This window comes from Ursus americanus, chromosome 16 (genome assembly GCF_024610735.1).
Source record: "Ursus americanus isolate L20-20 chromosome 16, mUrsAme1.1.p, whole genome shotgun sequence".
Lineage (NCBI taxonomy): Eukaryota > Metazoa > Chordata > Mammalia > Carnivora > Ursidae > Ursus > Ursus americanus.
The window spans coordinates 58,626,257-58,650,555 of record NC_142142.1 but is presented as its reverse complement, the minus strand read 5'-3'; the positions used below and the strand labels follow the sequence as shown (position 1 = coordinate 58,650,555).

The 24,299-nt window shown below is 39.5% G+C and overlaps 2 protein-coding genes across 5 annotated transcripts in view; one reads left to right on the top strand and one right to left on the bottom strand.

Moving 5' to 3' along the window:
- NPAT (nuclear protein, coactivator of histone transcription) overlaps nucleotides 1-2,380 on the bottom strand; it is a 50,895-nt gene extending 48,515 nt beyond the window's left edge. For both annotated transcript variants that reach the window (XM_045797710.2, XM_087868471.1), the window contains exon 1: nucleotides 2,187-2,380. In XM_045797710.2, the coding sequence (XP_045653666.1) occupies nucleotides 2,187-2,223 (37 nt within the window). In that variant the 5' untranslated portion in view covers nucleotides 2,224-2,380. The remainder of the gene's footprint in view (nucleotides 1-2,186) is intronic.
- A 111-nt stretch (nucleotides 2,381-2,491) lies between these two features.
- Nucleotides 2,492-24,299, top strand: part of LOC123792533 (serine-protein kinase ATM) — a 126,395-nt gene continuing 104,587 nt past the window's right edge. Inside the window, exons 1-10 of one of the 3 annotated variants that reach the window (XM_087868466.1) lie at nucleotides 2,492-2,785; nucleotides 3,149-3,333; nucleotides 4,664-4,765; nucleotides 6,445-6,542; nucleotides 6,625-6,737; nucleotides 8,002-8,147; nucleotides 11,378-11,542; nucleotides 21,225-21,390; nucleotides 22,052-22,290; nucleotides 24,059-24,222. In XM_087868466.1, the coding sequence (XP_087724592.1) occupies nucleotides 6,471-6,542; nucleotides 6,625-6,737; nucleotides 8,002-8,147; nucleotides 11,378-11,542; nucleotides 21,225-21,390; nucleotides 22,052-22,290; nucleotides 24,059-24,222 (1,065 nt within the window). In that variant the 5' untranslated portion in view covers nucleotides 2,492-2,785; nucleotides 3,149-3,333; nucleotides 4,664-4,765; nucleotides 6,445-6,470. The other 2 variants (XM_045797711.2, XM_087868467.1) reach the window with 2 other exon arrangements.

Genomic DNA, 24,299 nt, shown 5'->3' with positions numbered 1-24,299 from the left:
ACATGCCTGAGCATAAGGAAACCTAATTAAGTAAACTCTAAGGGGAACTACTTCTCTATTCTTAGCATTTAGCAGGGTTTGATACTAAGCACCCAAAGATTTCTTTAAAGAACATTATGAAGAAAAGGAGTCAATAAAAAGAGAGGTGAAGATAGGGAGAGGGTACTGAATGAAGAATCAGGACAAAATAATTGTTACAATTTTAAGCCTCGAAGTTTTGGAATTATAGAACTCTGTGTGCTGATATGAGCTTCAAGACATAATATTAAATAAGAGTAAGAATGTGGGGAGATTTTCTTTTTTTGTATCATGTATTCTTTTGCATAACTTGAAATTTTGGTAACTGCAATTTTTTCTTTTAGAATACGTGTAGTATGAACGCTTCAGGAAGATTTTTTTAACAGTAAATATCAATAGCACAACTATATCAGAAGCCACGACAGAAGTCCCAAAGAAGGCATGGGGGGGTATATTAAGTATGATTGGTGGCAATTAAAATGGAATATGAATGACAAAGAATTTTTAGTGTAAGAAACAATGAATTTGGAATTTTTATCCATTAAAAAAGTAGAAGTCAAGCAGAGCAGCTGGTTTGTGGAGGATACAATTTGGTGTGAATTATTCCAGTTAGAAAATCATATTGCTCTAAGATCAGTTGTTATTAACTGGGGATGATTTTGCCCTCCAGGGAACACACTGGCAATATCTGTAGACATTTCTTTTCCTGTCATAAGGGGTGGGGGTGGGAGTGGGAGTGGGGTCTTACTGACATCTAATGGATAGATGCCAGGGATGCTGCTAAACATCTCACAATGCACAGGACAGCTCCCCATAATATATCATTACCTGGCCCCAAATGTCAATAGGGCCAAGGTGAGAAAACCCGTTAAAGACTATAGTTACTGAAACTGGAGTGGATTACCAAACTGCTAAAACTCAAAAATCCTTAAAAGATATACCTGGAGGAAAAAAAAAGTACGCCAATGTTATCCTCAACAGTATGAAAGTCTACTTTAAATTGGTTTCGATGTTGTCCCAATAAATGTAACAATTACAAGACAGCTTCTTCTCACAGATATAGATTAACTATTGATAATTCAGTTCTGATAAAGCAGGCAAAAGATTAACCACACATTAACAAAATATTAATTAAAACTTAAGTCCTTAAGTTTTTCTAAAAAGGGACTGTGCAACCGTTACCCTCTCCTGTTTCCTGCAAAATGTGCTCACCAAAAGCCCCGAGCACAAAGGTCAGTTTTCCCGACAGGGCTGAGTATTTAAAAAAGACGACAAATGGGATCTTTCTAACAATAGGGTAACGACAGTAAATCCTGCGGACACTACGGGAAGTTTCATCAGAGATGTTTACCATTTACTTTCAGAGGTGTCGCGTAAGAGGTCTGCAAACCGCTGGCTCGGGGTCTGAGCTTCCTAAGGGTCTCGCTCCCAGCAGCACGACCCTCTCGATTCTTCCCGGGGACACACAACCACAAAACCCGTTTCCCCACACAGACAATACGCCCTGACAACAAGCCCGTGACACCAACCGTCCTCAAATGGAGGAAAAACGAACCAGTAGGACTAGCACACGTTCAACTGGAAGGTATTTTCTTTCCTCCGTGAAATTTCTGGCCGGTCGAAAGATGAGGAATTGCTGCTGTTTTACAACATGCAGCTGGCATTTCAGACCTCCTACGCTGGACCAGTCACTTCGGGGAGGGAAGGCGAAGGATGGACAGGGAAGATCACGTTCGCCCCCAAATTCGTCGTTATCGGGGCGAGTCATGAGAAGGACGTCGCCAAGGTCTCTGTACGAGACTGGCCGGCCCGGGGACGTCCTCGTGTTCCCTAATCTGGTCCCAGCTCTGACAAGTCTCCTTCCGGGGGTCCCGACGAGGCTTGCAGGCCTGGCTCCCCCTCCGAACCCGGGCCTCAGGTGTTCCGCCCCGCGCTTCTCCTCGGCCCTCCCCTCGCCACGCAGCCTCCGAAAAGCGCAGCATCCGCACACAAAGAGGCTTACGCTGCCCGAGCTCCCGGCTCAAGGGAGAACCGCCGCAGGTCTCGACCTGCATGCGGGAAGGCAGAACCCCAGAGCTTCCCCACCCCGGGGAGAACCTTTGGCCCCAAAGGTCGTTCCGTCCTGCTCAGCCGGGTCCACTACCCGTCCTCCCCGCGTCCGCGCTTACCCAGTACCAGCCGCGCTATGTCTGAAGGTAATAGCATGACCGAAGCCGCCACAGGAACCGCCACAGGAGACGAGATTCAGGTAAAAGCCAACACAGCGACAGCTCTTGCGCCGCATCTCCCGGTTCCAGTGGCGGCACTGAACCCGCGGCAATTTGTCCCGCCTCTTTCGCCCCGCGTCCGCCAATCGCTTCCGCCGGAGAAAGAAAGGCGCCGAAATGAAACCCGCCTCCGTTCCCCTCGGAACTGTCGTCACTTCCGTCCTCATATTAGGAGGGGTGGGGCCGAAAGTGGCGAGGAGGTGGGATGCAGGCGCCGCGGCCTGGGCCAGGGGGCGGGCGGCGAGCGCAAGGTCGCACGCCACTGGCGGGCAACGCGCAGGCGCGTTTGCTCAGACGAGGCGAATGTTTTTGAGGCGAGCGAGCGCAGGGAGCGCAGAGCGTGCGGGGGTCGGCGCGCATGAGCAGATGGTCACCGCTCCCGGGTGATGACCCTGACTTCTTCCTCGGGAGACCCAGGCTGCGCGGTCACGCCGTGTTTGAACCGGAAGCGGGAATAGTGGGTGTCCACCTGGCTGGAGGCGCTGGGCCGCAGGAGGAAGGCGAGTGGAGCCGGGATTTAGGCTGCAGATGCCGCCGCTTTAGGAAATTCCACTTTGGCTGAGCACCGTTAGGGGCGTGGAAAGCGGGCAGTGGCATCTGCGTCGGGGGCTGCAGGGGTGTCCGAGCCGCTGTGACCAGCCCCCCGGTGGTCGGTCTCACCCGCTGCTCTGGAGCGGATCTTCCCTGCTCGCTGCGCTGTTTCTCTCCCGCCCTCTCTCCGAGCCCCTAGCGGGCTTAGCCTCGAACCTTCTTCCAGGTGCCCCGTTGCACGCTCGTGCGCGTCCCCTTTCCCTGCCCCTGTTATGGCCCAGGTGTACCTAGATGACTTGACTAACCATGTTTTTCCCCGTTTTCTTGATTAGTTTCAATCCTCGAGCATCTGCTGAGGCTTAAACTAGAGTGGCGTGGTTAAGAGCACGGACTCAGGAATTTTGTTGCTGGCCGTGGAGTTTTGGCAGTCATGTGGGTGACCGCGCCGTCCTGTCTCCCTTGTGATAATCCTTGCCTGTGGTGAGCCCTCAAGAGCGTTCGCTGCTGTTTTTATCAGGTACCGAGAAGTAAAAGGACTGTTAGAGCTCAGAGTGATTGTTGAGGGAGAACCGTGTTCGTAGAGGAGCTAACGAGGTTCTGCGAGGAGACCTCGAGTTGTTTACTTGCCCCCGAGGAGGATGGTGGGGGCCTTCCAGACAGAAGGGGGAAATGCGTGTAAAGACACAAAGCGTGGAAGGTTTCAGAAGCTCAAGAGTGAGGTCTGGCGTTTAATGAAACAGATGTGGGCATTTTCAGCATGTTGAGGTCTTAGGAGTGGATGAGATCGCACTGGGAGAACCTCAGGTGGGAAGTAGACAGAGATAGTCTTGCAGGTGTGGGTGGAAGAGGAACCATCAAGAGAGACTGAGGAAACAAAGAAAGGGGAGAATGGTGACTGGTGACATTTATTGAGCATTTGTTGTGTTCCAGGCACTGTGTTAAACCCATACGTGAATCTTTAACAATAACTTTCTAGTTATTGTTCTAGTTCTAGTATTGTTCTAGAGGAAGCCCTAGTATTGTTTATCGTTTTATCATTGACAGATCTGAGGTTTAGAGAGATTAGCCAGTGTGCCCAAGGTCCTGTAAGGGGCAGGGTTAGGATTTGAACCAGTACTGTCTAACTACAGAGTCCACACTTAGTCCAGAAAAGAATGGCATGCCAAGGGCAGAATTATATGCAGGAAGATGCGATGTAGGCATCATTGTCAGATTCTGCAAAGAAATCAACTTGAATGAGATCTAAAAAGAAAGGTTGGACTTGCCACTTCAGAGACTGTTTTTCAGGAAGTATGTGTAGTTTCAGTTGCCTGTTGGGGGTGCTTAGTTCTGGGTAAATATATTGATTGAATTCAGCCTTATCTGTTGACTCTCTTTAGCTGACTATTCTGTAGTTCCTTCGGTTTTCTTTCAATTCCTCCAACATACCATGCACTTTCCCATCATAGGATCTTTGGGTGGTACTAGTCTCCTTCCCTGAAATACTGGTCCTCTAGCTCTTTCTGTGATTGGCATCAGTTCGATCTTAGCTTTGTTGTAACCTCTGCTGAGAAGTATTCCCTGGAAGCTTATCAAAAGTGATCCTCTGCATTGTTATTGTATATTTGGTTCCTTTAAATCATATATCATACTTTGGAATTATGCATTGATTTTTCAGGGTACTCGTTTATTGTCGCTCTCCCCCACCAGTTATGACTCCACAAAGGAAGGATTTCTGTTTAATTCATATGTCTGGCTACCCTTGTCATAGTACCTTATACAAGTAGTGGCCTGGTAAATATTGTTGCATGTATCAGTGAAAGAACATTTCCTAACTGAACTGTTTTGTTTTCTTCAAATTAATCAAGCTTTGAGAAACAGAAGAGAGGAGCACAGAAGGAGACGAACAGAAAAACCACAGCTTTAAAAAAAGAAAGTTTAGGGCTGCGTCTTCCTGGAAGTGTTGAATGGTCAGTAAACCTGCATTTTTTTACATTATAAATAACACCTTTAGTATACTTAGATATAAACATGCCTATGTTTATGGTTCTTTGAATATGGATATTGTTAAGGTATTTTCATTGGTTACAATCCCAGTTTTATTTTCCTTATTGACTCAATCAAGAGGGTTTTAAACCAAGATTGAGTATGAAGGGGAAAGAGTCCTAGATAAAACCATAAGGAATGGAAAATAAAAATAATAGTCCTTTTCCTCAAGAAGTTTACAATCAAATGAAAAAGACCGTCAGGTAAATAACAATTTGTAATCTACAGCAGAGTAAAGGAGGTTGTAATAGGGATGAGAGAGTCACAACAACAATGAATAAAAATGGAGAGGCAAATTAGAGCTATCTACCAGCGAAATAGGTGGGTTTGTTAGGTAGTGTGCTCTCACTGTGTTTAAAGAGAGTGTTTAAATAAATTTGTAGGAGGGATTTCTTCCTTTGTAGGAAGATTAGACGTGGTCTCTTAGTTCCATATTTAAGACTGCAAGTTAACGGTAAAGATACATACCTGATCTTTAAAGAATGAATGGAGTTTATATAAATGGATGGGAAAAGAACTCCCCTTCCTCTTTTTCCTCTTGAGATAAGTCATAGACAAAAAAAAGTATGTTTTTTTTTCTTTGTAAACATTCATAGTCTAACAAAAATGAAGCTTCTCTGTACAAGAGTCAGAAATAATGACAAAAAATGCTTTTCTTGAGGGTTTTTTTTTTTAAAGGGCATCAAAGGAAGGTCTGATTATGTCAGAAAACCTAAAAGGAGGGCTACAGCAATGGCATTAAGGCATAGTAAAATGTAGTTTATTTTTGGCACTATAGTATTTAATACCCTTTTAAAACAGGAGCATAATTGTCCTTGTGTTTTTGGTTTAAATGAGAACCAGAAAGCCAGTTGAGACTTAAGTGCTAGACAAGGCTTACTAGCTCTGATAACCTCCTACATAGCAATTCCAAAGCATAAATCAATTTGAGCTTTTGGCTCAGCAAATGACACGTCTTGTCACTCCGTGTAAGAGTTAAGTAGTAAGAGTTATGTAGTTCAGCCGGTCAGTGTTAAATCCTTAAATGCTCTTTTCCTTCTTCTTTTTCTTCTTCTTTTTTTTTTTTTTTTTTAGATTTTTAGATTTGTGCATTTATTTTAGAGAGAATGCGTGTGCACTCGGTGTGGAGTGTGGGGAGAAGGAGGGAGAGAGAGAGAATCCAAAATAGACTGCGCTGAGCACAGAGCCTGTTAATGCGGAGGCTTGATCTCACGACCTCGAGATCATGACCTGAGCTAAAACCAAGAGTCAGACGTGTTTAGCTGACTGAGACACCCAGGCAGCCTTTTCTTTTCCTTATTCTTGACCTGGCTGTCTTCTGTTGATCTTTCAAATTTTAATTATCATGTTTGTTAGAAAAGGTCTCAGAACAATAAATTATATGTTTCCTATTTTTATCCTGCTAGTGCATGCAAGTACCCATTTGCATGTTGAGGCTTTGTTTTGATATATTCTAAGAAAATCTCACTTGAATGTGGAAACATTAAAAAAAAATCATTGTATGTTTGATCACAGTATACCTCTAATTGTACAGTTTGATCTTACTGTATATTAATACTACAATTTGAAATAATTTTGCATTTATGTGTTTTTTTTTTTACAGTGATGTGCTTTCTGAAATTCTGAACCATGAGCTTAGCACTTAATGATCTGCTTATTTGCTGCCGTCATCTAGAACATGATAGAGCTACAGAACGAAGGGTAGTAAATTACCGACATTTAATCTTTTCTTAAAATTAGTGTGTGATTGGCAACCCATTACTGTGTTCTTTTTCATTTTCAGAAAGAAGTTGAGAAATTTAAGCGCCTGATTCGGGATCCTGAAACTGTTCAACATTTAGATCGACATTCAGATTCCAAACAAACCAAATATTTGAACTGGGATGCTGTTTTTAGGTATTCCATTCTCATTTTTTTTTTTACTGTCTTTATTTTTCTCTTTCATTTTATTTTGTTTGTGATATTTTATTTGTTGTGATATTTTTGTGTGTGTAGGTCTTACTTCTCTTTGCTCCCTATATACTGTTGTGCCTTGCATGTGAAGTTGGTGCTTAATATTTATCTGAAACATGATTTTTAAAGGATGATCATATAGGAAAAATAAGTTTTTAAGCCATTTGTTCAATAAAAGTTCTTAGATCTCACTCAAGATTAGAAAGAATTCCTTTCATATTAGTTCAATCAAAAGACTTTAAAAAAAACTTTATTTCAAATTGGAAAATAAAATTAAGTTATAAATGCTTTATTATTACTTTTACATCTTTAAGCATTGCTCTGAGTAACTGCTACGTGTTAAATTATAATAAGAAAATAATTACAGAATAATTTCCATAGGAATGCAGTTAAAAAAAATCAGGCATTGGAAAGATAACTGATTGCTGGACTAGAGTGCCAAACAGAATTGATGCCTTTTTACATTAAGACATAATTTTCAACTCTTAAGTCTATTTGTGTCTAGAAATAGATTGTAAAGCTTAGGAAAAATGAATAAAATATTTTAAACTAATGTAGAATACTGAGAAGATCGAAATAACATTTTCAGTCAAGGGGAAAGTATATTTATTTGTTCTTAAGTGTTTAGAACTTTTATTTTTACCACGTACTTGGTACTGGATGCACTTACAGACTTCAGTGCAGATAACATAAAAAATGCATGCTTCTTTTTCTCTGGTTACTTAGTTTATTTCAAGTACCAGAAAAATAGTTGCTATCTAAAGATGAGTATTATTTTGCATAAGTGGATCAGGTAGGTCCATTCGGCACCTGGCACTTCTAGGTAATCATGAGTATCTTCTAGGCAGGCTTCATTCAAAGGCTAGAAGCATTGCCAACTGCCTGGGAAAGGGTTGGGTTGTGTACAAAATAACAAGAGAGAACTGAGAGCCTTAATAGCATTGTAAGCTTTTAATAATAAAATGAGAAAATAAACAGTAAAGCAACAGAAAATCATAGAGGTTACAGTTTAGAACTTTGCAGAACAGACTTTAAATTGGTATTGTGGGGCTTAGGCCTTGAAAGAGAAAATTGTTTTATTTAGCTGGTACATTGATCACAGCATTGTGGCCTAAGAGATTCTCTTTATGATGGTGTAAAGCATTTTTCAAATGTTGTAATAATTTAAGCATTTAATAAGTTTCGGAAATTCTTTGTTTTCTTGAAGATTTTTACAGAAATATGTTCAGAAAGAAACAGAATGTCTGCGAACAGCGAAACCAAGTGTATCAGCCTCAACACAAGCCACTAGGCAGAAAAAGATGCAAGAAATCAGTAGTTTGGTCAAGTACTTCATCAAATGTGCAAATAAAAGTAAGTGCTGTTATTTATTATAAGGAGCTGGTTTAAAAGGTTATTGTTGCGTGAGTTTGGTTGGAAAATGGTGAGGTAAAAGTTGAGTGCTAACTCTAATTTCTAGTACATATAATGGTTTTTAATATATGATCGGTTCAAATATTTGGAGGAATTTGTGCAGGCACGTAATGATAGTCTCTAGGTTGGAAGGATTAAAAATTAGTATTCCAACTACACATTCTCTTGGATCCCTTCTTTGTGTTCCTAGCATTTAGCCTTAATGATCAAACATACTTTTAAGGCTTTTTTTTCTATCTTTGAATAGCTTTAATAGTACTGAAACCTGTCCTCCTTACTGCTTCTGCCTTCTGAGATAATGCGGAAAAATCCTGATAAAGTTTTTTCAGAATGATATCCTTTGAGGTATTCGAAGTTAGCTGTGACATTTCCTCTGAGTCCTCTTCTCTAAGCTAAACAGATATACTTCCTTCAGCTCATATGACCTAGTTTTGTGTCACTCTCTTCTGAATTTTCTTCGGTTTAATTATATCTCAAAGTGTAGGACTCAATTATAGCTATATTCTGATTGGTACAGAGTGGAGCAGGACTTGCATATCTTTTATGCTATACTTTTACTAATTCATTTTGAGATCACATTAGCTTTCTTGGCAGTCAAAACCCACCCTCTTAACTAACACTATGCTTACTGTTGAGTAGAAATTTTTACTCCTGATGAGCCACACATTTCCCATTTTGAACTGGTGCAGTGGATATTTTAAAGAGTTGATATTTTTGACCCAAAGTGCAGGATTCCAGTAAGCTTACATAAGGAAATGGGCTTCATACAACGCTGAAAGCCAGAAGTAGAAATGTTTGTTTAGGGACTCTTGGACTCAAACTTTTTTTTACTCTTCACACATTAAGATGTGGCTTTGTGATACCAACTTTAGTTTAAGAATCAGAAAAGCCATTGAATTATTATATTGGACATGTGAAAGTAATATAACCCTATATGGTAACTATACTGGAATTGAAATAAAAAACTGAATAAAATGAATTAGAAAAGCCCAGTGTCAGTGAACATTATTAAGTTGAAGGATACAGATGGTTAGTGAATGATACGTCGGGATAGTGGTATGAGAGTTGAGTCTAAAAAGCAATGGTTTAAAAAAAAAAAAAAAAAAGCAATGGTTTAGCAGCAATTTCATTTTCCAGCTCTGAGGTGCCAGTTTGTGTGGATAGTGGCAAGCCTGGGCCAGGGGCTCCAGTGGAGACAAAGGATAGCTACACAGAAATACTCTGCACCTGCTTTTGCCCTGAGTGATAGCCCTGCTCTTATTAAAATTTGTTCTCTTGGCTACTAACATTGGGTTCTTAACAGATTTTAATATGTACTTATAGAGTTCTTGAGAGAAAGATACCCAAGCCCATTTGTAGCCCGCCACAAAAGTTTGCAGTGTATAGTTTTGCTTTATGGTGAAAAAACCTTCATTCGCAAAATTAACAGTGGAGATCACATTGGAAAACAGGAATGAGTAGATGAAGTTATCAATGTAAGATTATTTAAATGGTTGAAAAGTTGTGTTTTTATTTGAGGCTTCCTTTTCTTTCAAGTTTGACTTTGTAATTGAAACATCTTTAATCTCAGAACAAAATCAGAGTGTTACTATCATGTCATCTCACTTTATGTTTTTCAAAGAGTAGGGGAGTTGTTGGGAATTTAAACACATGTCCAGTTTTATGTAGCATTGGTATTCAAGGTATGATGAAAGAAACAAATTCGAAAAAGACAGCTGGGAAGGAACCAATAGGCAAATATTGTTCGTTCTTTTATGTAGGCATTTGTCTGCTTCTGCACGAAGCACAGAGGGAGCCTAGAGGGTAGAAAGCCCAGCTTTGTAAAATGTTAAGTTTTATGAGGTTCCTTAAATTCCCTTTAGCCAACTTAGTTGTCCTTTGGAGGCAGATTTCCTTAGAAAAGAATGTCAGCATAATTCTTGAAACCTTTCTCAAATTGGCAGAGGAAGGAAATTTGTTGAGATTAAGACCATAGGGAAATATGATTTCATCGTGACATTAATTTAAGCAAATACTATTTAGGACAGTTACTGGGCTCTGTTGCCATATAGGGTTTAATTAATTCCTTAGGGATGTTATAATATAGTAGATATTACAGTTAAAAAGAATGTTACAAGGACTCTAAGAGAGAGGGGGCACCGGGCATTACAGCAGAGGAACATGTGGTTGTGCATTTCATCATTGGTCAGATGCCTGAAAGTTTGATATAAGCCACAAGTAAAAATGATATATGGTTATGTCAGTGTTTATTTACTATAGTTTGATAAGAAAACACTAAACTCCTCATAAGAAACGGCTAAACTAGAATATAATCATATATATATATGATTTGTGATCTGCTCACAACTTATAACAAAAAACGTTATATGCTGTTTTAAGATTGTTAATTTTGAAATACAGTATTAGCTGCAACATCAGTGTGATTTGCTGGAAATATTACAGCCTTGAATATTTATATGCTACAAATGCTTTTGTATGAATTGAAAGTAATTTGGTTTTTCAAAGCCAAATATCCTCCTTACAATCTTTTTTTTTTTTTTTTAAGATTATTTATTTATTTATTTATTTGAGAGAAAGAGTGCATGAGTTGGGGGCGGGGAGCAGAGGGAGAGGGACAAGCAGTCCTGCCGAGCAGGACTCTGGGATCCTGATCTGAGCCGAAGGCAGATGCTTGAGTGACTGAGCCACCCAGGTGCCCCATCCTCCCTACAATCTTAGGTTATTCTAATGAATTCATTCTTTGTAAAAAGTACCAAGAAACTTTGGATCATTTTAGGTCTAGTGCCAGAAATTGTGAATTATTGTTTTTGCTATATATTCCCGTAGGGATCGGCAGACTTGTTCTGTAAAGGGACCAGACAGTCAATGTTTTTGACTTTCCAGGCTGTATAGTTTCTGTATCAGTTACTCAGCTCTGCTGTTGTAGCATGAAAGTAGCCTTAGTATGTAAATGAACGGACACTACTGTTGCTCAGGAAAACTTCAGTTCTAGGAACAGGCAGCTGGCTGCGTTTTGCCCACAGGCCATGGTTTGCCAATCCCTGCTCTATGAGAAAGAGATTAGTTAATAGTAATGTCCCCTATGGAATTATTTATATAGATGGAATTCTAAGTGTTCTTATGTTTCTTAAGATTTATATGTTTTCATTTATTTGTTTATTTTTAAATAGGAGCACCCAGACTAAAATGTCAAGAACTCTTGAATTATATCATGGATACAGTGAAAGATTCATCTAATGGTCCCATTTATGGAGCGGATTGTAGCAACATTCTGCTCAAGGACATTCTCTCAGTGAGGAAATATTGGTGTGAAATATCTCAGCAACAGTGGCTAGGTATGTTTTGAAGTTTGTTATTTGTGAGATTTTTCTGTGAAATGAAATGTCACCAAAAGATCAATCAGAATCTGTATCCTCCAAGTGACTGCAGTTTAACAGTACCTTAGGAAAATTAAATAGTTACAGAATCCAGCCCTTAGTTTCCTTTATTATGGGCTTCTTAAGTGATTGTCTCTACCAGAACTGGAATGACACGATTGGAAGAAGCCATCCCTGTTCTCGAGTACTTGACAGGCCAGTGGTGGAGAAAACGAGTAAACCAAAAACTACAGTGCACTACAATATAGCTATGGGCGTAGTGAGTTTCCAGATCAGTGACACCTAAACCACCCTGATTAAAAGACAAAGAAGAAAACCAAGAAGGAGATGAAGTGTTGTAAAAGTGAAAGCAGCAGTTTCCGGTTGGGAGGGGTATGGCATTTTAAGTGTGGTAGAAATGATAAAACACAAACCTATCCTTTGGATTAGGCATTTAGCAGGTCACTTACAAGGTAATAGGGGTCAAAAATAGTAGAGTAGGATGTCTAGGACCCAGGGACTATAACATAAGTAGAGTGGGTGTCAGGGAGGAATCTAGTGTTTTTTATTTCTAGGTGAAAGGTACTGAGAGACCACAAAGGAAGGAAGTTATGGTCGGAGACTGAAACATTTGAGTTTATTGATTTCAGAGGTGGAGCATTTCTGTCTGATTGCGTTCAATGGGTGAAAATGGGATTTGGCCTTGATGAAGTAACTGAGCCATATGTCAAAGTCTTCTAATACAATCACCTCTGAAAATCTAGAAGCTCAGTGTTTTTCATGGAAAGTAAGAAAAATTGTGCTAATGAAATGAAAAGACACTTGTCTGTGTTGTTTATTGTCAGTCTCTCATTTCAAAACAAGATATACATGGATGGTAAAACTGACAAAATCAGCGCCCTGCAGTATATTCTGCTGTTCCCACATGACTGAAAGCCTTCCTAGCTGTTGTATTAATTTCTTAGGTTTCATCTCAGGCCTTTGTTGTTGTTCTAAGCGTGAGCAAAGGTGTGTCCCAAACTTGACCCTCACAACAAGTTTAGTAGAGAATAGGCTAGTGATATCCAGGCACTGGGACACATCTCTCACCACCATGGTTCATCCTAAATATTCAGGTTTGCATATTTTACTAACCACGGGTCTCACTGAAACAAAAGCAATCCTTGCTGTTGTCTCCTTACTATGGTTCCATCATCTGACATGTTTTCTGAAATTATCTTTTTATTTTTGAGCATATTGTTAACTTCTCATAATCGGCCCTTTGGTTGAATTATTTTTCTAGTTAGCTCCCTTCTCTGAAACTCGATTCCGTAATGAGGACTGTGCCCAAGAAGTGAAGTTTATGTTCAGAATACATATTTGGTAGAGGTATTGATGGAACCCACAGTTAGAGATAAGACTGTCTAGAGGGAGAGTTTAGAGTGAGGTAAGAAGATGCCCTGAGGCCAAGCCAAATTTTCATATGAAGTTTAGAATTAGCTTATTGATTTCTACAAAAAGCTCTGCTGGAATTTTGGTAGGGATTGCAGTGAATCTATTGAACAGTTAAGGAAGTGTTCTAAAGGAAAGATTCACAGCAGCCATATTCTCAGTTTCTAAGGGGAAAAAAAACTTTATTGATATTATGAAAATCTAATAGAAACGTAAAGAAGAGAAGGAAAATCTATGCATAGATGAGGGCAATACTAAGCAGTAAAGGAGAATAAGACAGAGTTACATCAAATCGGGTACTTATAACATCCAACCTCATTAGCTGGGAAAGCCCCATGGAGACGCCCAGGCAGGAGTCGAGATTGAGAGGCCTGGGAGGAGCATCGTCCTCACAGGTGAGACTTCCAGCTGACCATCCCCATAAGGGCTATATTTGTAGGGCAGAGGACAGTTTGGAGTTAAACATTTGTTTGCCTACGTGCAGTTTGGAGCTAGTCACATTCCTATATATGATAATATATATTCAAGGATATATACTACATATTCAAGGATCCTGGGCTAGGTGTGTTTTCTTCCTTTCCCAGATTCCACTGGGGGTAGGGGAACAGCCCAGCCTGGAGCCGGAGTGTAAGGCAAAATTTATAGCTCTTGGTGTCCAGACCAGAAAGGCCAATTCTGACCTGGAGGCCAGCTCCCAATGTCACTTACGCAGCACAAGTCTCACAGACAACATTCTTTAACCTCCCTGCGCATGTGCAGGTCGGGGTGGTCGGTCATGCAGGACAGATCACAGAAACCTCCATCTGTACAAGACAGGAAGAGCAGACTTCATAACCACATGGAGTCTTGAAGTCTGTGAACATGATATATCTCTGTTTAGGTCTTTTTTGACTTAAAGAAATCAGTGTTTTATGATTCTTAGCATACAGAATTTATATGTTTTTATTAGATTTATATTGCAGTAGGTTGTAAATTGTGTAGTTTTAAAATTTTCAATTTCCATATTCATTGCTATCATACAGGTGGTTTTTGTGTTATAAATGTTGTGTCCTGGGACCTTGCTAAAATCACGTATTAAATTTAGGAGCTCGTTTGTATCTTCTGTCGGGTTTTCTCTTTAGATAGTCCTATATTATCTGCATTTTTTCCTTTCATTTCTGAGCCATATGACTTTCACTTATTTTTTTCTGCTGTATTATATTGGGGACCTTCAGTATGATTTGTTTAAATGGTGAAATGTACATGAGATAAAATTTACCATTTTAACCATTTTTAAATATAAAATTCAGTGGCATTAAGTATATCCACATTGTTGTGCAACCATCACCTTCCACTTCCAACACCTGTTCATCTCCCCGAACTTAAACAGCAACTTCCTTTCCCCTTCCCACAGCCCTTGACAAACATTCTGCTTTCTGTATCTATGAGTTTGACTACTCTGGCTTCCTCCTGTAAGTGAAGTCATAACAGTATTTGCCCTTTTGTGAATGTCTCATTTTACTCATTTCACCCGTGTCTTCACTGTTCATCCATGTTGTACCACATCTCTGAGTTGACTTCCTTTTTAAGACTGAGTTGTATGTATACTGTCTTTGTCGATCCATTCATCTGTCATTGGACGCTTGAGTGGTTTCTACCTTGTGGCCATTATGAATAATACTGTTGGGAACATGAGTGTACACATAGCTCTTGGAGTCCTTCCTTTCAGTTATTTTGGGTATTTATCCAGAGGTGGAATTGCTGCATCGTAGAGTAATTCTGTGTTTAATTTATTAAGGAACCACCAAACTGTTTTCCAAAGATCTGCATCCCTTTACACGTTTTATGGACGCACCAGCAATCACAGGTGTTCCAGTTTCTCCACGTCCTTATGACACTTACTCTTTTTCTGGTGTTGATATCAGCCGTCCTAATGTGAATGTGTGTGAAGTAGTATCTCATTGGGGTTTTGATCTGCATTTCCTTAATGACTAGTGATGTTGAAGTTTTTGTACGGTAACTGGTCATTTGCATATCATCTTTGGGAAAGTATTCGTATTTTTTTTTGGAGATTTTATTTATTCATATGAGAGAGGCAGAGGCAAAGGGAGAAGCAGGCTTCCCATGGAACAGGGACCCAGATGTGCGCGTCAGTCCCAGGACCCTGGGATCATGACCTGAGCCAAAGGCAGATGCTTAACCAGCTGAGCCACCCAGGCACCCGTAGTCACACCTTTTACCCCATTTTTAATTGGGTTGTTTTGTTGTTGTTGAAATGTAGGAGTTATTTATATACTCTGTATATTTACCCCTTATCAGATATATGGTTTGCAGATATTTTCTTGCATTTCATGGGTTGCCTTTAACTCTTATGATAGTGTCTTTTGATACATAAAAATTTTAAATTTGATAAGTACAAGTAATCTATACATTTTTTTGTTGTTGTTGCCTTTGGCTTTGGTATCATTTCCAAGAGATCATTAACAAATCCAACATCATAAAACTTTTCCTCTATGTTTTCTTCTAGAGTTTTATAGTTTTTCCTCCAGTATAATTTTGAATGGGAGTGGTCAAGAGCACACCCTGTTTTATTCTTGGTTTTAGGGAGAAGCATTCATTATTTAACCATTAAGCATGATATTAGCTGTCAGTATGGGTTGACAAGTTTCCTTTCAGTTTCTAGTTGCTCATGGTTTTTAATCATGAATGGATGTTGAATTTTGTTAAATTTCTTTCTTCACCTGTTCAGATAATCCTCTGGGTTTTTCTTTAGTCTCTTGATAGGATGGCTTACACTGATGAATTTTTCATAGGTTAAGTCAACCTTGTGTTCCCGGGATATACCCCACTAGGGCATTATGTATTATCCTTTTTATATATTACTAGATTGAATTTGGAGGTGGTGGTTGAAAGTTTTTAACTATGAATTCAGTTTCTTTAATAGATATAGGAATATTTAGTTTATTTTTTTTCAGTTAGCTTTGGCAATTTGGTTAAGAATTTGTACATTTTTTTCTAAGCTGTTGAATGTGGGAGCGTAAAGTTCTTCTCAGATGTTACTGGCTTTTTATCCTTTTAATGTATGTAGGCTCTCTAGTGGTATTGCCTCTTTTATTATTGATTTCTCATCTGGTTATTATTTCTTTCCTTATGCTTATTTTGGGTTTAATTTGTTCTCTAGTTTCTTAAGATAAAAGCTTAGGTCATTGATTTGAGAGCTTCTTCCCTCATAAGTGCATTTAATACAATTTTCTCTAAACACTGCTTTGTCATATCACACATTTTGACAATGTCGTATTTTCATTTTTCTTCAGTTTAAAATATGTTCTAGTTTTTCTTGAGAATTCTTTAACCTCTGGATTATTTGGAAGTGTGTTGTTTAATTTCCAGTTGTTTGGGGGTCTTTTCCTGTTTTTTTTGTTTTGTTTTCCCTTTTATAGTTTTCAGTCTAGTTACATTATAGTCAGAGAACATAGTTTTTATAATCTAAGTTATTTATAATTGTTAGGATTTCTTTTATGACCCAGAATAAGGTCTGACTTGGTGAGTACTTCATATGCATTTGAAAAGAATGTGTATTTGTTGTTGTTGGGTGAATTATTCTATATGTGGCAGTTAGAGTCTGCTGGTTGATGGTGTTCAGTTGTGTAACAGACTGGTGTGAAAGCATGAGTCACAAGTGAGGAAAAGGATTAGCAAATAAGCACTTTTCAAAAGCTTTGGTTGTAGGGGAAAGAGGGATCCTCTTAAAGATGGGAGTGACTGGAGTGTATATAAATGTAATGGGACGGAGTCCATGGAGAGAGAGTGGTTGAATACACAGGAAAATAGACTATCTGTGTTTTCTTTAAAAAAATTTTTTAAATTTATTTCTAATTTTTTAGAGCATGTGCGCATAGGAGCGGGGTTAGGGGGTGGAAGTAAAGGGAGAGGGAGAGAGAATCCTAGGCAAGCTCCTCGCCCAGTGCGGAACCCTACGCAGGGCTTGATCCCACCACCCTGAGATTGTGACCTGAGCCGAAATCAAGAGTCAGATGCTTAACCAGCTGAGCCACCCAGGTGCCCCTCTGTGTTTTCTGAGAATAAGGGGTTGCAAAGAAAGAGCCCTAGGATTCTCCCAAGGAAGAAGGTAGTTTTTCTAATAAGGTAGGAAGGAAGAAATATTAAAAACCTTTAGTGGCTTTCCTGTGTAACTAGGATAAAATATGGACTCCTTTTCTAGGCCTTGGAGGCACTGGGTAATTTTGCTTCTGCCTACCTATCTGACCGTAACTAAGAGCCACCCCCATCCTATGGATTTCTGTGTTCTAGCTACAGTGGCCTTTATTCAGATTCTCTAACCCAGTGGCTTCCGGACATTTTCTTAAAAACAGACTTTATTTTTTAGAGCAATTTCAGATTCCTAGCAGAATTGAGCAGGAAGTGGGGAGTTCCCATATACCCCCATTACACATGTATAGCTTTGTCTGCTCTCAGCATCCTGCACCAGAGTGAACCTACGTTGACACCTCATCTCACCCAAAGTTCAGAGTTTACACTGGGATCACTCTTGATGTTGTACTTTCTATAGATTTTGACAAATGTTCAGTAACATATATTTACCTTTATAGCATCATACAGAATAGTTTCACTGCCGTAGAAGTCCTCTGTGTTCTGCCTATTCATCCTTCCCCTCCTACTGATCCCTAGCAACCAGTGATCTTTTTACAATCTAATTTTGCCTTTTGCAGAATGTCATATAGTTGGCATCATACAATATGTAGTCTTTCCACATGGGCTTCTTTTACTTAGTAATATGCGTTTCAAGTTCCTCCATGATTTTTTTGTGGCTTGCTAGCTGATTTCTTTTTAGCACCAAATATTTCATTGTCTGCATGTATCACAGTTTAATTATGCGTTCATTTACTGAAGGACATCTTGATTGCTTCCAAATTTTGGCAGTTATGAATAAAGCCGCTGTAAACATCCATGTACAGATTAAGTTTTCAACTCATTTGGGTAAAAGTGTGATTGCTGGATTGTATGGTAAAAGTATGTTTAGTTTTGTAAGAAGCTGCCAGAGCTGTCTTCCAAAGTGGCCGTTGTTGATTTCTATATTAAATGTCAGTAAAGCTTGATTTTTTAAAAAAGATTTTATTTATTTGAGAGAAAGAGAGTATGGGTGTGTGCTCATGTTCACAAGCGGGGGGAGGCACAGAGGGAGAGCGAGAGGGAGAGGGAGAAGCAGACCCCGTGCTGAGCAGGGAACCCAACACAGGGCTCCATCCCGGGACACTGAGATCATGACCTGACCTGAACGAAGGCAGATGCTCAACTGACGGAGCCACCCAGGTGCCCCTAAAGGTTGATTTTTATTTGTAATTAATTTTAATTTAAAAAATAAGAGTTCTAGTATTTCCTTCTGACACTGCTATGGATCATGTCATGCCCTCTGTTTCCACAGTGCAAGCCCTTTCCTCCCTGTGGCACTTGTCCTTCTCTTGTCAGGGGCTCCCCTTCGTATGGCTGCTTTCTTCTCCTCCTGCAGGTCTTGTCCTAAATGTCACTGCCATTTTCAGATTGCCCTTTCTAAATTTGTTCTCTTTATTTCCACCATAGTCCCTGTGTCCTTCGTAGTACTTCCGTGAAAATCAGTGACACTTCTCAATTCATGGGTCAAAGAAAAAGTCTCAAAGGAAATCAAAGTATACTTGGAACTGGATGAAAATGAAAAACTACAACATGTCAGAATTTGTAGAATGCAGCTAAAGTTATATGGCAGGGTAATTTATAGCATTAACTGGCTACATTACAAAAGAGGGAAAAATCTCAAGTCAATAATCTTAGCTTCCATCTCAAGAAACTAGAAAAAACCAAAAACTTCGAAACAAAGAGAAGAGCAGAAATCACTGAAATTGAAAACAAAAACAAGAGAACATTTAATGAAATAGAAAGCTGATTCTTTGAAAACATTACTCAAATGTAGAACTGCTAGTAAAAGTGACTACGATAAAAAAGAGGACACAAATTGCTGAGAGTGGGAAGGAAATGGAGCTAATTGCCATCTTGCAGGTATTAGAAGAGTGTTAAGAGCATGCTCTGCACAACTGTGTGCACGTCAGTTTGACCACTGAATTTTCATGGGCCAGCTCCTTAAAACGCCTCCCTGTCAGAACTTACCCAGTATGAAATGGGTCATCTGAATCGTTCCGTAGCTATTACAGAAATCGAATCCATGATTTAAAACCTTTCGTAAAAGAAGTTGGAAACAGGACAAGGATGTCTGCTCTCACCACTCCTATTCAACACTCGACTGGAGGTTCTAGCCAGGGAGCTAGGCAAGGAGAGGAAATGAAAGGCATCCAGATTGGAAAGGAAGAAAGAAAACTGTTCCTGTTTGCAGGTAGCATGATTGTTTATGTATAAAGTCCCAAGGAGTCTACAGTTAATTGAATTTTATTAACTCCAGAAGCCCTTTTTACTACCATGTTCCTTCATTGTCCTTTGAGCTTTGTTGTTGTTGTTGAATTCATAGGGGAAGTAAATTCACCTGGAGGCATGTACCACAGCCTTTTTTTTTTTTTTTTTTTTTGAAGAAGTTGAACTCTGCACTTCTGAGACTTTCATTGAATGTCTTAAGCCAATTTTTTAAACCACTTACTAGGATAGTATGCGGGATTCTGTGAGAATTGGGATCACTTCCCCCAACTAACAAAAGTCCTAAAGCTTGAGCTTTAATCGAAGACTGTTGGTATTCTCATTTCACTTCTCTGCTCCTACCAGATAATAAGAGGGAAATGATCAAGATAACCACTCCTGTTTTCTTTTTCTTTGTTAAGATTTTATTTATTTGAGAGAGAGAGAGAGCAGTAGTCAGGGGGAGGGCTAAAGGAGAGGGAGAGGGACAAGCACGTGCCCCACTGAGTGCAGAGCCTGATGCGGGTTGGATCCCAGGACCCTGAGAGCATAATCTGCACCACCCAGGCACCCCCCGCTCCTGTTTTCTTGTTTCCACATTTGTGTGTATTTACTCATAGTTTTTAATCATTTAGGAATTGTAATGACAGAACTTGGGGAAGCACTGATGCAGAGTTGTATAAATTAATGTCAGATATGATAGGAATCATTTGAACAATCATTTTCCTAACTACAATGTTTGAGGTATTTATATTGTCCTTATTCTTTTGTATTCGAAATCTGATTTTAAATTATTTCTGCAGAATTATGTGATACAGCTGAAAAGGAAGTTACCCAGAAGTGTTATTCTCACTGACTTTACCAGCCAGGGACTCTCTCTTTATCTCTAAGGGGAGCAAATCCTGTATCGGCAGTTGGAGTTTTCCTGGTTCTGGGAGATGACTCAGTGCATCTCAACGTTTCTGCGTGTCTTATGAGCAGACCGTGCCTGCTTTATTCCTGACTTGTTTTAAGTATGTGTGTGTAGTCAAGATGGTGTCAGAGGTGATAGTTTCCTCAGAGCAAAGGACAGGTTTGCTTGCCGCCTGTGTGTTACAGAAGCTTGCACCCGTGTCACCTGACCCTTTTCATGTTGCCTTGGGGATTGAGGAATTTATGCAAAAAGGAAGGTACTCGCTCAGGAATAGTGTGTCTTCTGCCAGAATCCATGAAACTGGCATTCCGATTCCTTAGGTTAATAGTAGAGTAAAATCTCAGCCCCTTGACAGCGTTCTTGATATATTTTACACTTGTTGTTAATCAGACCGCCTCAGGGCAGAGCAGTGGTGTGTGCACTGTGTCACGTGCTCTGTTAGACCTAGAGAAAGGGACACAGATATAGAGAAATTAAGCAGCTTATCTGAGGGCTGGCTGCACATACTTGACCAAAAGTTGTTCCTCTCTTGACAGCAGTTTATATGAAGTAAAATCAAATATTGATGTGATAACTTTACCTTAATAAATGTAAATTAGTATAATTTTAAATCTTTTTCTCTACATGGGATTATTGGAATTTTTTTTTAATTTATTTATTTAGAAAGCAAGTGAGCCAGCGTGGGGTGGGGCGGGCAGAGAGAAGAGACAGAGAGGAGTAGGAAATATCAAGCAGACTCCTCGCTGAGTGCAAACCCTGATACGTGGCTCAGTCCCAGGATGCCGAGATCATGACCTCAGCCGAAACCAAGAGTTGGACACCTGGCTGAGCCACCCATGTGGCCCGGAATGTCGAAATTTAAATTAAATCAGGACCTTTAAGGTAAATGCTTTGATAGTTTTCTTTTTAATAACTAATGTGTTTTTTGTTTGTTTTTTAAAGAATTGTTCTCTGTGTACTTTGGTCTGTACCTTAAACCTGCACAAGACATTAATAGAGTTTTAGTGGCTAGAATAATTCATGCTGTGACCAAAGGATGCTGTTCACAAACCGATGGATTAAATGCCAAATTTTTGGATTTCTTTTCCAAGGCTATTCAGCATGCAAGGTAATCTAATCTCTTTTTGTTTTGTATTGAAAAGCCGCTTGATCTTCTTGCAAGACAGTGCTTTAGATCCAGTAACTAAAACTGTTACCAATTAAAAAAAAAAAAAACTGGCCCATTATAGTAGAATTAGTAAATTCCAAAAGAAAGTGTCAGTTCTACCACTTTCTGAGTATCCAAAGGCAGACAGAACATGAAAATGATGTTAAATGGAAGATCAGTGTTGCTTTTCTAGTGACAGGAAAAACTAAATATTCTCTTAAGTAGTTTCATTTTCCCCATTTTTGAAGATAGATATACTAAGAAAAAAAATTGGAATATATTTTGGAAGTATTAATATTTTATATCTGTGTGACATTACCCAGTCTGTCATGTGAAGCATTGTATAAATAGTGGTATTACAAATCCGTTTTGTACCATTTTGCACAGTGTTTTGGGGTGGAGAGCTGGCGGGATGTCTCAGCACCAAATAAGAGCTGTTCTGTTTGTTGCTCTGTAGTCCTATTCAGAATTTTTTTTTTTTTCTGAATAGTTCTGAAACTAAGGCTACTGTTACTTGAAGATTAGATATTTTTTTTCTTTTCAGCATGCAACTTCATAACTGCCTTCAGTTTTCATTTTTCTGCCATTACACCAAGCTGAGTCTGTTTGTTTTCTGTGACAGACAGGAGAAGAGCTCTGCAGGTCTAAATCACATCTTAGCAGCGTTTATTATCTTCCTCAAGACTTTGGCTGTAAACTTTCGAATTCGAGTGTGTCAACTAGGAGATGAAATTCTTCCTACCTTGCTTTATATTTGGACCCAACATAGACTTAACGATTCCTTAAAAGAAGTAATTATTGAGTTATTTCAACTGCAAGTTTATGTGCATCATCCAAAGGGAGCCAAAACCCAAGAAAAAGGTATAAAAGTTTTTGCTGTTTTGGATTTTCTTCTTCATTGGAACATGAAATTTGAATTTCGTAGGAGGTTATGACCTTCCTCTGGGTTCCTGTGCTTGGTAATGATATTAGTCTTGAGGATGTTTCTCACACTTTTTTTAGAATTTGAAATTGTGGTAGCGAACCCTGCAACGCCCTGCCGTTTGTGTAGTGCGTTTGTAAGTATTATGAGCAACACAGATCAGAGACACGGTTCCCTCAAGGAGCTGATTATGCAGCAATAATTTGGTGCCGAAAGGGATTACACAGACCGGAGTGTAACAGAGTTTAGAGAAGGCAGCGTCTTGTGTGTCTACATACTGCTTCTAATAGGAGGTAAAGCAGGTAAATGTGGACTGCAAACAGATAGATGAGTCAGTTCCTCAGAAGATGTGTCCACAGTGCCTTCAGCCGCGTACTTAATCCAGGCCCTGTTTGCTGGGAAAACCAGAAACGAGTGACTTCTCCTCCCTTGATACCTTTACGTCTGTCTTTCACCAAGACAGTGTCGCTTGTTAGGATGTAGCGCATATTTGAAAGTGGCAAAGAGAGTAGATCTTAAAAGTTCTCATCACAAAGAAAAACTTTTTTTTTTGTAACTGCTTAAGGTGTCTTAACCAGAGGCATTGTGATCACTTCACAATGTATACAATACCAAATAATTACGTTGTACGTTTGAAATCAGTGTTGTGTGTCATTTATACCTCAATTTAAAAAAATCTTTAAAAAAATCTTAGATGATGTAGCTTCACTCAGTGGACAGGAATTTTATTGGGTGAAACTGGAACTGAATGGGTTCCCTCAGGTGCATACTGTGTTTATCTTTGGGTCTGTATTAGCCTTTGGGCAAATTCATTATGGCTAGTTTAAGGCCTTGTTAGGAAATCAAGCTACACTGAGAAATAGCAGCTGAAATGGAGGAAAACCGTGATAGCCAATTTTTTTCTAAAGTCGCTATGTTTAATGGGCTCTTCTCATATGTAAAGTTAGATGTATTCGTAGCCCATGAAACCACTGTAGGCCAAAGAATGGTGGATTTTCTTAGGGTTTCGTCTTTCACACAGCTCTCGTCAGGATGAAGATCAGGCTTACTGAGGAGATGACATGAGATGTTCATTAGTTAACTGTATATTTCAGATGAATTGAAAATTGGCAGGATGATGCGTCTGCCAGAAACACTCATGTAGTTTTAGGCTACACTAATAGATTTATGGTTGTCTGTGTGAAGTAGTAGCTCCTTTGTTACCTATACTGGTCAGATCACGGTGGGTGTATCATGTCCACCAGATTTTGTAGAGTTGCCATTTCAGGAGGGACATAAATGAACTGGAGTGTGTTTGGGGACAGGTGACTGGAATGAGGAGAAGTCTAAGTAACATGTTGTTTGTACAGTAAAGGAACTAGTGATGTTTTTGTCTTAATGACATACAGAAAACTTGGTCCTCATGTAAATGATGGGACATATTTGCCTCAGGAGAGAGAAGAAAGTAAGGTTTGATTGGGATTTTGGTGGAGTTGATTAGAGAAAGTTAGATCAGATTATAGAAGAATTTTTATAACAAATACAGGGAACTGAGTGTGAGCCGGACACTCTTACAAAGTAGAGCCGGCAAGGATATTGTCTGAAGAGGCACTAGAACGGAATGGACGGTTGGACCAGTTTCCACCTTAAGAGCTGAGTGGTTCTATGAGAGTTGGCAGTGCAAATGGAGTGTATATGTAAACTATATTTTAATCTTTTGAATTGCAGGTGCATATGAATCAAGTAAATGGAAAAGTATCTTGTATAACTTATATGATCTGCTAATTAACGAGATCAGTCATATAGGAAGCAGAGGGAAATATTCTTCAGGATCTCGTAATGTTGCTGTCAAGGAAAACTTGATTGAGTTGATGGCAGATATTTGTCACCAGGTATAGTAGGTCTTGTCACATTTTGAAGTTTTCCATTAGTGTCCGTTTTACTGGTTTTTTTAAACGTGTGTTCTGAT